This window comes from Chiloscyllium plagiosum, chromosome 6 (genome assembly GCF_004010195.1).
Source record: "Chiloscyllium plagiosum isolate BGI_BamShark_2017 chromosome 6, ASM401019v2, whole genome shotgun sequence".
Lineage (NCBI taxonomy): Eukaryota > Metazoa > Chordata > Chondrichthyes > Orectolobiformes > Hemiscylliidae > Chiloscyllium > Chiloscyllium plagiosum.
In genome coordinates, this window is record NC_057715.1 from 17,623,115 (window position 1) to 17,639,187 (window position 16,073).

The window sequence follows — 16,073 nt, forward strand, 5'->3', positions numbered from 1 at the left end:
AGACCATTCAGTCCACCATGCTTGTGCTGGCTCTTTGAAGGAGCGATTCAATTAGTCCCACTTCCCCTGCTCATTTACTATAGTCTTGTAACCTTTTCCCCCTTTTCATGTGCAATAGGCTTTGCCTTATCCAGCATACACTGGGAATGGGTAATGCCAGTTAGTGGAGAGAACTGTAAAACATGGACGACCTGCTGCTTTCTGGTGTTCACTAGTGTACACCAGTCCCAGTGAATGTTCATAAGCACCTCTCTGATGTGTTGACAATACACTGACCTTAAATGGTTTGCTTCAGAGCAGTGTTATTTAACCGCCACAGACATGGGCTCATAGGAATGTGTTCTGGATATTGATATGCGCATTGGTGTTTGGACGGGGAGTGGGGTGGAGATGCCAGTTGGTTGAGAATTTCAGTTTGAAGGGCCAAAAAAATTGATGCACCTTGTATCCAATTTCCTTTTGAAAGTTACTATTCAGTCTACCCTTTCAGGCAGTGCATTCGAGATCATTAAATTCTCTGCATTAAACAAAATCTCCTCATTTTCCTCTTTGAATCTTTTTGCCTCTTATCTTAAATCCAAGTTTGGCAACCCTTTCTTGGACTTGTATCTTTAGATGAAAAGGTAAGAGTGCTACCCCACTGAGAACAAGTAAATAAGGAAATATTTATTAAATAATGCAATTGCTGAGCTACGAAATACAATGATGACAGCAGATCCAACAATACCTTTTCAAGAGGGACTTGGATAAGACTTGAAAAATCAAATTTGCAGAATTATGGAAATGAACCACAGAGAGCTAGCACGGGCCGAAGAGTTTTTTGTGTCGTTAAACTTGATGACAGGTCATAACAGAGAAATCTGGAGATACTCCTCCGGTCAGGCAACATCCATGGAGAGAGAAACTGGTAACATTTTAGGGTCGATGATCTTTGATCAGAATGGTTCTTGTTTGGAAACTATTGCCTGACTAATTTTGGCATTTAACAGGATGTTCTAATGGAATTATTGGAACAATGTGCTGATGGACTCTGGAAGGCAGAACGCTACGAGTTGATTTCGAACGTGTACAAACTAATAATTCCAGTTTATGAGAAAAGACGTGAATTTGAGGTAAGCCCTTAGTTAAGTTAGAGAAATGTAGTACAAAGAGATTTGCATCTTGAGCAAGTCACGCCAATAACTAGTATAACCAGATTAAACTTATTGTTAGCTTAAATGTGGAGCAGGTACAAAAAAAGTTAATGTGGATGATACAAGGACTAAAGTTCTACTTATCAGGGGAGAATGGACAGTCTATGGTTCTGTTCTTCAGGAAGGGGTAGGTTGAGAAATGGCCTGATGAGGTCTTTGCGTTATGAAGGTAGCTGAAAAGCTATTTCCACCTTTAGGGGAGAACAAAACCAGAAGTTATAAATTGAAGATAATAACTAATAAATGCAGTAGGGAGATTGGGAAAACTTTCTTGACCCTGAGAGGGATGAGAATATAGAATGGTGGAGGTGAGTAGCATAGATCTGTTTAGGGGGAAAATGTATAAACACGATGGTAAATAGATCAGGATGTCCTGATAGGAAGAGATGTAGAGAGCTGGAACACATCTGTGTGAAGCATTAATCATGGTCATGGACTCATTAAAGGTGAAATGGCCTGTTTCTCTACTATAATATCTTCTGTAAATTAATAATGCTTTTCAAACTAGAAGGGTAAAGTGAATATAATATAAAGTGATATTTTTTGCTGAATGTATCTATGGGAGAGGAAACTCAGTCTGATTTGTTTTCTATTTCCTGCCTTCAGAAACTTGCTCATCTGTATGAAACTTTGCATCAAGCTTACAAGAAAATTGCTGAAGTTACTCACACAGGAAAAAGACTACTAGGCACCTACTTTCGGGTAGCCTTTTTTGGGCAGGTATTTATCAGTTTTCTGTTTGACTGTATTTACCTCTTCCTGTATATGGAACCGCAAGTTTTGCTGGAACAATTTGTTCTAAGAAGTTTCATAGTTTTGATTAGTTTTGGATAAAACTTTTAAAAGTGATACTATCATAAGGAAAGAAAAATTGTGTCCCTTTAGATTTAAGATAATTGGGAAAAAATGCCAGCAGAGGGAGAGGGGAGATTTTTCGTGCTAAGTAAGAACTTCAAAAGGGATTTGGAAAATACTTGAAAGAGTTGAAAATTGCAGGACAAAGAGGGACTAAAACAGGGGAGTGGAATTGAAGAACTCTTTCAAAGACCCAGCACAGTGGTTTGACTTGCTGTCTTTTATGTTACAAGATTATACCCATAATCTTTTCTATTGTTCACCCAGCAATTTCAAAATACTCACATCCCAATTTATCTCCAGGTGTTGGTACTTAAAAGTTGGAGGAACATCTGAGTCACACAGTTACAAAATGATACTTGTTTGATTCTCCTGCAATTCAATTGAAAACAAGCAGAAATGAAATCGCGCATGCTTTAAAGGGTGTGGGAGCTAAAAGCAGTTCTTGATTTAAGTTGTAAACACTCTTTTGTTTGAATCTTAATCAACAAGCTCTAATTTAAAACACAGTTAGACTGAAATGTTTTGTTTACAAATAGTTTGCTGGTCATTGGTGTTTATATTATGCTGCAGCATCTCATTAATGCGTTCTTTCCACTCTTTCCCCTTCTTAAAGGCAGCGGTAAGTTGTCCACTAAGGTCCTTCCATATAAGCTGTGAGCACCTAATATTGTCTTAGTGTGATCTTGTTTGTTCGTGTCTGAAATCATCTGCTTTGCAATCATAACTGTCGAGCTAAATGTAGAGGTTAGAAATGCTGTGTTAGGAACACTATCCACTGCCTTGCCTTGTCCATAGTGGTGCATGCAGAGGAGTGGAAAAATTTGGCTGACTGTAATCCACTTTGCATTGTAGTAAATCACTGATCCTCCTTTTTACCAAAACAAAGAATTGTAGAGCATCGAGCCTTAAAACTCACTGAAGCATACTGAAGTTCAATAGCTGTTTTTTTTCCTATCATTAGCTTTGGTGTGTTCTTTAGTTTTGGGGTGATTTCCTGTAGAGTGACTGCTCGGAATAAATATGATTATTATCATTTTGTTCTTTGTTTTTAAAACTTTCATAGCAATACCAGTTTACAGACAATGAGAGAGATACGGCGGTAAATCAATGATGGTGTTGCAAATAATGCAGTAAACCTCACTGCATTAAAGGCACTCTTGATTTGATGTGGGTAGTTTTTGTCAGTCTATCAAGAATGCACATTTTTCATATTTCATGAAATTCTTGTGCATCGCTCATACTCTTAGTGCAATGATAGCTGAATATCTATCTGTACTTCAGACTGGTTTAATTCCATGTACCTTATGTAATATGCCCAACTGTTCCTCCTTCTGTGCGTGCCTTCCCTCGCTGCTATTTGTGATATTTATTTTATGGTGGGTCCTGAAGGTGACCTGAATCTACACAAAACATGAGCTGAGCCACACACATGGACTGCTTTTGAGGGCCAGTGTTACTGAGGTATTGAGAGCATTACAGCCGCTGACAGGTTTGTGTAGTTTGGCAAAAGACTCGCTTATCATTTTGGAGACACAGTACTTTCATCATCCAAGAACCAATCCTTATTAAAGACAGGTGACTGAAAACTCTGACACTGTCCGCTTGTCTGTCCCTGCCACTACTTCTCAGAGGGCAGAATTGCGCCCAACAGCATTACAATTGATCCTCCACTTAATAGCAAAAATGGGAAGAATTAGCCTGGAATTTTCCCACTAAACAAAATCGACCATTTACATTCTGTAGCAAACATTAAAGGGTGACATGGTGTTGACCATCAGTTTGTTGTGTTTTTGTAAAATTCCAAGCCTTTTCTGCATAATTTTAATTAATTTGGTTGCTGAGTCTATTTCGTGAGTTGTGAATAATTCCGTGTGTTGGAACCCCCCTTCTGACCAAGCTGTGCCAGTCTAATGTTCTCAACCTCTACTAACCTGAAAAGCAGGACCAGTTGTTGCTGTGTAAGACGGCACCAAGTTCTCATTTTATTATCACTCCGAAATAAAAATGAGACCTGGATTCTTCTCCCCAAAGAAACTAGAAAAGCGTATCAATTTAAAAAAAACAACATTATTTGGTAATATGGCATTGGCAAGATTGAACATGCGGCTGAGATGACAATCAATATAAATTTACAGCCATTGACTTCATTTCCTTCTTTTAAAAAAAATTCAGAATCACTTGGCCTTAATAGTGCACTTGGGGGAGTTCGGAGAATCTTTTGTTTGCCTTTGTTTGTCGTTTTCAGACTTTTGAGTTGACCTTGTTTCATTGCTTCATGCATCTGCTTGTGAGTGCTTTTCACATGTCAACCTGGCTTACTTCCCTGTCACTTTTAACAGGGGTTCTTTGAGGATGAGGACGGCAAGGAGTACATTTACAAAGAGCCAAAACTGACCCAGTTGTCTGAGATATCGCAGCGACTTCTGAAACTTTACTCAGACAAATTTGGCTCCGAGAATGTGCGGATGATCTACGATGATGGGAAGGTAGGGAGAGCAGCATTTTAAACTGTTTGCTTTTCTGTGAGCACTTTCTTATCTTTTACCTTTTGCAATCTGTTGCTTTCGTGATGCATTTCTCCCCTTCAGCACTGAGTCAGGTTACCTCCCAGAAGTTTCCAAAACTTCAATATATCTGAAAGATTTAGGAGGGTCAAATACTTCAACCAGCATGACTCAATGCTTAAGCTTGAAATATGTGGTAGACAAATAGGTAGACAAACAGAAAACCAGGTAGCATCAGGAAGTGGAGAAGTCAACATTTCGGATGTAACCCTTCTTCAGGGCTGAAGAAGGGTTACACCCGAAACATTGAATTCTCCACCTTCTGATGCTGTGTTCTTCCAGCCTCCTGCTTGTCTACCTTTGATTCCAGCATCTGCAGCCTTTGTCTCTAAGCTGGATTAAAATATGTAGCAGGCTTAAGGTAAGTTTTACTCTAGTGATTAGGCAAATCTAGTCTAGTTGGCAAAAGACTTTACAGAAAAAACTCTGCAATAATAAAAACCTACCACTGCTCTGTCCTTGGTAAGAAGAGTTAACAGGTTAACCTTCCCACATCATCAGAATCTCTTTGCCATGGACTTACATTAACTGCACCTTTCAACCACTGAAAAGGGAAGGACAGCACAGGCATGAGATCTCCACACCTCCTCCAAACCACACACCATCCTGACTCGGAACCAGATTGCTGTCCCTTCACTGTTGATGGGTCAGATTTCTGGAGCTGCTGTCCTAACAGGACGGCGGGTGTACCAACACAACATGGACTGCCGTGGTTTTAGATTCGATTACTTACAGCTTGGAAACAGGCCCTTTGGCCCAACAAGTCCACACCGACCCTCTGAAGAGCAACCTACCCAGACCCATTCCCCTACGTCTAACACTATGGGCAATTTACCATGGCCAATTCACCTAACCTGCACATTTTTGGACTGTGGGAGGAAACCGGAGCACCCGGAGGAAACCCACGCAGACACGGGGAGAATGTGCAAACTCCACACAGTCAGTTGCCTGAGGCAGGAATTGAACCCGGGTCTCCGGTGCTGTGAGGCAGCAGTGCTAACCACTGTGCTGCCCTAAAGAAGACAATTCACCATTTCCTACTTCAGGAGCATTTACAGATAGGCAACAAATGCTGGCCTGGTCAGTGATGCCTGTACCCCAAAAATAAGTAAAAGAAAAGCTCCCTTCACTTGTGATGTGAAGGTGCACTTAGGCTGTACCTGTCAGTCAACAACAACTCGCATTTATATGTCACCATCACTGTAGTAAAATCTCCCAAGGCACTTCACAGGTACAATACTAAATAAAATTTAACACCAAATGGCACAAGATGATATCAAGGCAGGTGAAAAAAAACTTGCTTGAAGAGGTAGTTTTTAAGGAGCATATTCGAGGAGGGGAGAGATGGCTGGATGTTTAATGTATGATCCACATGGCTTCGGCACATGAAGGCACAGTCACCAGTGGTGGATTGGAGGCTTCAGCAGTGGCAGAACCAGAGGACTGTGGAAATCAGAGCCACAGGAATTTGGAGATGATTCCCTCACCAGTTAGAAAATGGCAAATTGCACCATTCTCTGGGTGTTTATTTGGATATAAGAGATATCATGGTGTCACAGATGGTATTACAGCATAGAGCGAGGCTATCTGGCTCATCATATCTGTATTAGCTCTCTAAGCAATTCACTTGGTACCAATCTCCCACCTGCTCCCGATAGCCCAGCATATCTTACTTCCTTTTCGATTACAGCCCCAATTTCCTTTTGAATGCATTTCTTATTTTAACCATTTACTGCATGAATAAAGCTTTATACATCAACCTCAAACTCATCCCAAAGTCCCTTTCTGTCCCCATAGCTCAGTATCAATCCCATACAAACCGGTTTCCTCATTCACTCCTCATGACACAGTATGAATCTAAAACTAATCCCATTGTCCTGCTTTCCCAACACAACCCTGTATCAGTCTTAAATTATTCCCAATGGCCCAATGTCTGCCCATTGAAATGAATCCCACAGCCCCCTCTCATTGCCATACTACATTCACTGTATCAATGTCCAAACTAATCCCACGGTCCTGCTCGCTCCCAAATCTGCTCTTAGCCTCCTTTTCTCTACGGAAATGCAGCCCCAACATTTCCAATCTATCTTTATTCCTGAATTTCCTCAATCTTTCCAACATTCTCATGAATCTTTTCTGAATTGTCCCCAGTTCCTTTATATCTTCCTTCGTGTGCAGAGCTCTTGTTATTTGTAATATAGTGTTCAAAAGTGCTTTACAGTTCATTATACTTCAACAGTGTAGTGACTTTTAATGTAGCCAGGCATGGTCTCCAGCCATTGGATCTTAGAGCAGAAAGTGGCCATTTGACCCATCGTGCCAGTGCTATCTCTTTGGATAGGTTATCCAGTTAATCCTCTTTTTCCTGTTCATTTTCTGTAGCCCACAATATTTTTACTTCGTGTGCTTAGTGTCAGTATATGTCATAGCTCTGTCTGGATTCTTTCACTGTCCTTCTCAATTGTTACTGCAATTTGGCATTTCTTTTCATCTGCAAACTTTGAAATGAGTCCCTCCATCCTCCAATCTGGGTGATTTAATGTGTATGTAGAAAGAACGGTGGTTCCTCCATCGATCATTAGACAGTTGACACAACCTACTTGTCTTTAGCCCAAATAACAGTCATCCACCATGCAAGTGTCAAGTGGGAGAAATGGCTAGTTAGTCTCCTTTTAGAGTAAGGCTGAACCTATTAGGAAGGTTGCATCTCTCAACATAAAAGAGAATTTACATTTGCATTGTGCCAAAGCTGAGGTGCTTTTGTTTATACTTCAGTCTCTGTTTATTACGTTGGGAGAGATATGTTCCTCTGTCAAATTGTTAATTTGCCCTTGACGTAACAGCACAGATTACATATACTCCAATATTTTTTTGAAACAGGTCAATCCAAAAGACTTGGATTCGAAATATGCCTACATCCAAGTGACATACGTGACCCCATATCTTGAGGAGAAGGAATTGCTGGACAGAAAAACAGATTTTGAGAAAAGTCACAATATTCAGCGGTTTGTGTTTGAGATGCCATTCACCATTTCTGGAAAGAAGCAGGGAGGAGTTGAGCAACAGTGCAAGAGGAGAACAATTTTAACAAGTAAGTCTCATCTTTTATTGCTTCGTCGTGCCCTAGAATAAAAACCCTTCCCCAAACTTGTGCTCGCTGACCTAGATTCTGTCGTGCCTCACTTTTTAAAATTCTCATCCTTTATTTCAAATCCCCATATTGACTCCACCTGTCAAATCTCTACAACATCCAACAGTGCTCCAAGCTGACTCGGTACTGCTCCAGTTCTGACTTGCTAATGATCCCCAGTTGTCAACACTGCTCTGTTGTTGACCATACCGTCAGTTGTGGGTCCTAATCTCCACAATCATCACTGACTTGAAGGAATACATGCTGGATCCTTACACACCAGTCTACTTCCCCACATCCAGCACTTTATCACTGTCAGGAGACATCCAATATTCATCTGAAGCAGTAGAGTCTGTTCAGCAGCCGTTCTTGGCTTAGATGAGTTGTCTGGATATTGCTGTTAGCAAGGAGAGTGCTGACAGCACAAGCCTAGTACACACAGAGCTTTGTATGTCTCATTCGTTTGTTGTTAGTTCACACTCAGCCTCTCAGCACTGACATGACCGTTGTGCCTTGGTACTAATTTTAGCCTTGAGGGGATTTCTGGTCACTGTTGAACTGAGGTACCTGAAGCTGTTGACTACCTCCAGAATGAGGTGTCAAGGGTTGTTTGAGGGTGGTTGTACTTCGCAATTATCCGCATTAAATTGAATTTGTAGATGAAGAAAAGTCAAGTTTGACTTGAAACCTTAACCCTGTTCCTCTCTTCACCGTTTCTGCTGATTATTTTAAACACTTACTGGTTTTATTTCAACGTTGCTATTATTTCCCATCCTGATAACCTCCATTTACCTTTCTGAAGCTTTCACTGTTGCCCCTTACCACATCTCCTCAGCAAATTTAAATACACCATTCAAGTTGAACATGAATAAAAGTGAGCCTAAGATGTGCATCTTTTCTAATCCAGTGCAACAGTCTCTTAACCCTGACTCTTGTATCTTAACAATTAGCTAATTTTCTAGTCAGAGTGCTGCCTATTCCTCTGAAGGTATAGATCTGTATTTTTTCTAACTAGTCTTCAATGAGAGAGATCCTTAACAAATCTGTGTTGGCAGCCTTTGATTGATTAGCTCCTGTTGAAAATTGTGTAGATGCTACATTATATACCGAGAGAGTCTATCTGAGGGAAGCAACATTAGATGCAAGAATAAAAACAGGATTTGCTGGATAAGCTCAGCTCAATTTGACCAGGTATTTGCTAAAACACGTTTCCACATTAGATGCAAGAATATTGAGGGAGAATTACGCAATATATTTACAATTTGTTTAATCATGAGGGCAATTATGGTTGACGTTGCCGGTGACACCCACATCTTGTGATTTAATTTTTAAAAACTCGATAAAAGTGTCTTGAAAAACTGATAATAATTGATTGTAAACATTAAGTCGAAAGGAAAATCATGAGAAGAAAAGGGCATGCATTTTTATAGATTTTTGTGACTTCAAGCACTCTTAAAGTACTTTACAGTCGGTGCAGTGTTTTTGAAGTGTAGTCACTGTTGTAATGTAGAAAACAAGGTGATCTATGCACCGAACAATCTTTCTCAATCATGCAATACAGTTGGGTAATTTAAGAGCCTTGCCTGAGTCCAATGTCTGGTATTGCTATGAAGTGCTGTCAAGTTGATGGTCTTAGCTTTATCTAATGCACAGAAACTTCATGTATAAAATGCCATAACGAGTGCTGACATGATTAATTGATGACTCCCTTTAAAAATTCTTAACTCTATATTTTTATAGTTCCATATACTTGAGTATTCATTTAAATTAATCTAATTAGCTTGTGCATGTATGTACTTATCAGTTGTCACTTATTGTCAAAGTTCACTGATTCCATGGAAACTGTTTATTTCTTTATCCCTAAATGTGATTTATGTTTATTTCCTCCTGACTGTTCTCCCAATCCTGGCACACAATGCCATAAAGCTGCTGTCCTATATTGTTTCCTCAGCCTCAGTGCGCTAAATGCAGGGGAGACGGTGGCATAGTGGTAAAGCCAACTTGGAAACCTTAGTTAGTTCTGTGGAAACTTGAGTTCAAATTCCCAGCATGGAATTGAATTTCAATTTAAAGGAACTCTGCAGTTTGAAAGCTAGTTTTGGTTATGGTGGTCGTGAAACTGTCGTCGATTTGTTGTAAATCAAAAAAAGCTCCACCAGGTTCACGAGCCTCTTTCAGGAAAAGAAGTTGGGCATTTGTGTCCGCGCTGGCTGCTGTGACTGTATCTCCACAGCAAAGTGATTGACCCTTAACTGCCCCCTGAATCACCCTTGCAAGTCACTCCTTTCAAGGCCACTAAGGGTTGAGCCACTTATATTGACCTTGTCAGTGATATCCACATCCCAAGAAAGACTTTTTAAAAAATACTTACTTGTTTTATTAAATTCTCCAATTGCCTCTTCTGCTTTAGTGACACCTGCCAACATTTCAACTCCATCTGCACCCTTCAATCCTCTGACCCCGATTTGATCCCTTCACCCCATCACTGGTAATTAAATCTTCTAATTACGCTGACCCAACTCCTGGAATTCCTCCATATTCATCTACATCTCTCTTTCTAAACATAATACTCCTCTCTCACTCATTCTCGATAGTGAAGTTCTCTTGTACCTGCAGTGCAGCCTCACAGCCCCAAGGACCAGGGTTCAGTTCCAGCCTCGGGTGACTGTCTGTGTGGAGTTTGCACGTTCTCCCTGTGCCTGCGTGGGTTTCCTCCCACAGTCCAAAGATGTGCACGTTAGGTGGGTTGGCTATGCTAAATTGCCCATCGTGTCCAGGGAAGTGTAGGTTAGGTGGATCAGCCATGGAGAATGCAGGATTACAGCGATAGGGTAGGGCTGAGAATCTAGGTGAGATGCTCTTGTAGCAAGTTGGTGTGGACTTGTTGGGCCAAATGGCCTGTTTCCACACTGTAGGGATTCAATATTCTATTGTGTGACTTATGATCAGAAAGTAACAAAGAAAACATGACTACTCACCACAGTCACAATTGAAAAGAGGCAAAAGAATTGAGATTAAACAGGCTGCGCCTCTTTTTCTTCCTACGAGACAATGCTGAAGGGCGACGTGATAGAGGTCTTTAAATTATGAAATGGCTTGATAGGGTAGATGTAATGGACTAGGCAAAGATGAGGACTGCAGATGCTGGAAACCAGAGTTTATTCCTGATGAAGGGCTTTTGCCCAAAACATCGATTTTCCTGCTCCTTGGATGCTGCTTGACCTGCTATGCTTTTCCAGCACCACTCTGATCTAGACAAAATGGACACCCTCTCTTTTTTTTTCTCTCCCTCATAAATATTTTAAGACAGTCAAACATGGGGAGTGGTGCTCGGGCTAAGCGGGAAGCCTGTCAGCTTTTGCTGCATGGGCTTGTGTTCGGTAAGGGGTGGAGAGCTCACTGAGGTGTACCAGCCTGACCCAGCCTTCCTTCATTCCTGATGAAGGGCTTTTGCCCGAAATGTCAATTTTCCTGCTCCTCGGATGCTGCCTGACCTGCTGTGCTTTTCCAGCACCACTCTAATCTAGACTCTGATTTCCAGCATCTGCAGTCCTCACTTTTGCCCAACCTCCTTACCATCCTCCACTTCAAATACTGGCTGTAGTCCCAGTAGTGGCTACCACTCTCACCTGGCACTGCTGAGTCTACAGGGCTGTCAGCCAATCAGACTGGCACCACCCCCTCAGGTGGGACAACCTCCCCAAATGGGATGGATTCTTGCTCTGAGCCAGAGAATGCCCCGCTGAGTGTAAAACAGCAACAGAGCATCTGGCTTTCTCCTCAGTGGACTCCCAACAGATATTCAGCCAGGATAGTTGAACTGGAAACCCGCACAGTCCAGCTCATTAGCTTAAATGATGAAAAGGTCAGTCAGAAAAGTAGACTTCAAGTATTTTAATGGAGAAAAGTGAAATTAAGAGGCAGGGAGGGAGTTCTGGAGCTTGGAGGCCCAGGTAACTGGAGGCACAGCACCAGTGTTTAAGCCAAATTAGAGGAGCACAGAGTTGTCAGAGGGATGCGAAGCTGGAGGGGATTACAGAGGTAGGAAGGGACAAGGTGTGTTTGTAAACAAGGATAAGAGCTTTAGAATCAAGTCATTGCTTGATATTATTAATAGAAAAGGCAAGAGCATTGTTCACCTCCGATTCAAAGGGACTAGAGTATAAAATTGGGAGGTTTTGTTAGTGCATTAGTCAGACCACTGCTGCAATACTATGAGCAGTTTTGGTTCACTTCTCTAAGGATAGATTTACTGGCATTGGAAGCAGTGCAGAGAAGGTTCACTAGGCTGCTCCCTGCTATGGAAGCACTGTCTTATCAGGCAAGTTTGAGTAAGAAAGGTAGTTTCCCCTTGTGGGAGAGTCTGGGACCAGCCGGCATAAGAGAGAGATGAGGAGTAATTTCTTCTCTCAGAGGTTAGTGAATCTGTGGAATTCCTTACCACAGAGAGCCATAGAGGTTGGGTTATTAAGTCTGATGTGGACAGAGTTTCAATCTGTGAAGCAGTCAGAGTTATGGGGAAAAGGCAGGAAAGTGGATTTGAGGATTATCAGATCAACTATGACCTTATGGAATAGCAGAGTAGACTCAATGAGCTGAATGGCCATTAGTTGGTGAACTAATGTAGGTCAGCAAATAGGTTAGCTAGCGTGTTGTTAGCCAAGACCTGGGTATTAGCGTTTTGGATGACCTGACCTCCAGTCTGGAGCATAGAGTATGAGAATCCAGCCTTGAGTGCAATAATCAAAGTCTTGCAGTTCAGAAGAGGGTATAAAGCAGAAACCAACTTTAAGGAGGCAGTGAAGTTGTATATTTTAATCACAATATGTAGGTATCCAGTTGGAATTAAGTTACTGAGCTGTTTCATTTGGACTCGATTGAATTAGATTAAAGGACAGAAAATATTCAGTCTTTGACTCACTTTTTTCTCAGACCTTACTGTTCCATTTGTTGCTGATCCATAGATAATCAGTTGGTGGAACCAGTTTTATGATGTGGAGGCTATTGTCTGAATTAACAGTTCACAGAGCAAGGTCACAAAAGTACCATAAAACACAAAGGCTTTGAATGCTGAATTGCTGTGGGAATAATTCATATCTGATATACAGCACCTTCTAAAGTTCAGCTAATAGCTCCTGCATTTCAGAGTTTATTTCTCAAATTTTTGTTTTCAGCGCAAAGGACCACACCCAGAAGGGAAGCCTCAGTCCATCAGAACTGAATAATGCCCTTGTGTGTGCTTTCATGTGGTATTGTCCAGAGCTCAATTAGCTTTAATTGACTTCATGGGGTGGGTCATTTCTTATTAGTCTTCAAGGTGAAGCTGACCATGTCTGTCTCCTGGGGTGTTGGGTAAGTTTCTGTTGGGTTTGAAGGGTCCTGCTAAAACCAATCAACACTCAGAAGGTCAAAAATCATACAACATCGGGTTATAGTCCAATAGGTTGGACTATAATCCAGTGAGATGAGATTTTTGACTTTGTCCGCCCCAGCACCTCCACATCGACATTGAGAAGGTTCGACTAAAATTCAGACAGGGCACTGCAAGCAGGGATTTGGATTTTGGGTGAATTGCTGGCTTGGGTTTTTTTTCCTCAGCCTCTGAGGTGTGCTTTCCTTCAAAGGAAGCCACATTTAGTGGAGCAATTCTGGACGAGCTACTCCTGAACTTGAAGTTGATACAAATGCTTCCAAGGGAAGCCTTTAGACCTTCCTGATAGCACTTCCTTTGACCGCCATGAGAATGCATCCAAACCTGAGCTCTCCTTTGACAATTTGCTTTGGTTAAATGAGTGTCAGGCATTCCAAATCTTTGATCATTTCAACCCAGTTGTGACTTCCTCAATATGGAGTTTAGAAGAATGAGGAGAATTGCATAAAAACTTTTAAAACTCTAACAGGACTCGACAAGATAAGATGTTCTTGATGTTGGTGAGTCCAGAACCAGGGGTCATAGTTTAAGGATAAAAGAAAACCTTTCAGGACTGAGATGATGAGAGAGTGGTGAGCCTGTGGAATTCACGACCACAGAAAATGGTTAAGGGCAAAACATTGTGTTTTCAAGAAGACAGTAGATATAGCTGTTGTAACTGAAGAGATCTGAGGAAATGGGGAGAGAGCAGGTTTAGGGTGTTGAGGTTGATCAGCCTTGATCATACTGAATGACAGAGTGGACTTGAGGAGTCGAATGACTTACTCCTGCTCCTATCTTCTGTATTTCAATGCATTTGTCAGCACACATTCTTTGAGCAGAGTTGATCCCTAGGTTTGATGCTATTGGTAGAGTAGGGCCATGAGGTTACAAATGGTGGCTGAATACAATTCTGCTGCTGATAATGGCTCACAGTGCTTCATGAAGGCCCAGTCTCGAATTGCTAGGTCTGTTTGAAATCTAACCCGTTCAGCATGCTGGTGGTGCTACACAGTATGGTGGAAGATATCCTCAATGTGTAGGCGGGACTTTGCCTCCACACCGACTGTGTGGTGGTCAGCCCGAGTGACACTGTCAGGGACAGATGCATCTATAACAGATAGATGGGGAAGGTAAGGTCGATGTTCCCTGTTGTTGGTTACTTGACCACTTGCTGCAGGCCCATTTGAGCAGCAGTGTCCTTTAGGACTCGACCAGCTTGTTCAATAGTTACTTACTGGGTAACTTTTAGTGATTGACAGAGTACCTTCTGTGCCCTTGCTATTCTCTGTGTTCCTTCCAAGTAGTGATCCGCATGAAAATAACTGATTCATCAGCCAGGGGGACTAGTAGGTAGTAATCAGCAGAGGGTTTACTTGTCCATGTTTGATCTCAAGACATGGGACTTCATGAGATTCAGAGTCAATGTTGAAGATTCCCATAGCAGGTCACTGCCAACTACATACCACTATGCTGCCAGCTCTGGCATGGTAATCATTATAGAATCCCTACAGTGTGGAAGCAGGCCATTTAGCCTATCAAGTCTGCACCCAGCCTCTACAGAACATCCCACCCAGATGACCCCACTATCTACCCTGTCCCCATAACCCTACATTTCCCACGCCCAATCCACCTAGGCTGCGCATCCCTGGATACTACAGGGCAAATTAGTGTGGCCAGTCCACCCAAAATGCACATCTTTGAACTGTGGGAGGAAACCAGAGCACCGATAGGAAACCCACACAGATGCAGGTAGAATGTGTAGATACCACACAGTCACCCAAGGGTAGAATCGAATCCGCATCCCTGGTGCTGTGAGGCAGCAGTGCTAGCCACTGAGCCATCATGCCGGGCCCTTTTCTCTCAGGTATGATACCATGTGAATGACTGTCAGGCTGTTGCTTGACTAGTCAGTGGAACATCTCTAACAATTTTGGCACAAGCCCCTAGGTGTAATAATGAGGACTTTACTGGATTGGCCCGACTGTGTGCTACTGTTATTTCTGGGGCTTTGATGATACTCTGAGGCCCACCTGGTTTCTTTCATTCTTTCCGACTTTGTAGCAGTTAGATACAAGAGAGCGGCTTACTTGTCCATTTCAAAGGGCAGCGATGAATCAACCACTTTGCTGTGAGTCTGGAGTCACATTTAGGCCAGACTGGGTAAGGACAGATGATTTCAATCCCTAAAGGACATTATTGAACCAGATAGGATTTTATTGGGCTAATGGTAATTCCAGACTTGTATTGTTTGATCTCCAGTTTCACCACCAACCGATGGGAATCAAACCAGTTCATTAGCCTGGGTTTCTGGATTTCTAGTCCAGTGACAATATTGCTACTCCACTGTCTGCTCCCTTATGTGGTTCATTGTTAAATTTTGCTTTACAAATCTCCTTGAGACATTTAATTACATTTGAAGTTCTCATATGGAGGTGGTTGTTTTTTTCTTGTACTGCATGTTAATTTGGGATGGCTGAAGTAGCATTGCTAGTAACTTTCTTACACTAGTCTGTCTGTGTACCTTACCATCAGGAGAGCAGGTGACTACGTAGCCTGAAATTATAGTGCATATCCTGAGCATTCAGAATAAACTTACCTGTCGATAATTTTTCCCCAATTCTGTCACTGTATTGACCGTTCACTGGGATTGTGGTTGGTCTGTGACTTAATTGCGTAAAACCTCTGGTCTCTCTGCCTGACCCTCAGAGGCCCTTAAAACCAAACTGTTTGAGCATGTGTTCAGTCACCTCTCCTAATATCTCTTCCCATTCTGGAATAATTTGCAATATTTGGAATGCTAGATATGTGAATGGCATCTGTGTTGAAGATAGCCTGCAGAAAGTAATTAGCTGCATTTGTGTGTCCACCTGGGAATATCTTTCATTCACAAGTTAGTGAAGTAATATGTCGCTCAT

The 16,073-nt window shown here is 41.8% G+C and overlaps 1 protein-coding gene across 14 annotated transcripts in view; it reads left to right on the forward strand.

Annotated features, from left to right (window-relative positions):
- Nucleotides 1-16,073, forward strand: part of dock9b (dedicator of cytokinesis 9b) — a 332,554-nt gene that overhangs the window by 302,966 nt on the left and 13,515 nt on the right. For 10 of the 14 annotated variants that reach the window (XM_043691311.1, XM_043691321.1, XM_043691315.1 and 7 more), the window contains 5 exons: nt 990-1,112; nt 1,800-1,913; nt 2,665-2,670; nt 4,391-4,537; nt 7,496-7,706. In XM_043691311.1, coding sequence (XP_043547246.1) covers nt 990-1,112; nt 1,800-1,913; nt 2,665-2,670; nt 4,391-4,537; nt 7,496-7,706 — 601 coding nt within the window. The remainder of the gene's footprint in view (nt 1-989; nt 1,113-1,799; nt 1,914-2,664; nt 2,671-4,390; nt 4,538-7,495; nt 7,707-16,073) is intronic. The other 4 variants (XM_043691316.1, XM_043691319.1, XM_043691314.1 and 1 more) reach the window with 1 other exon arrangement.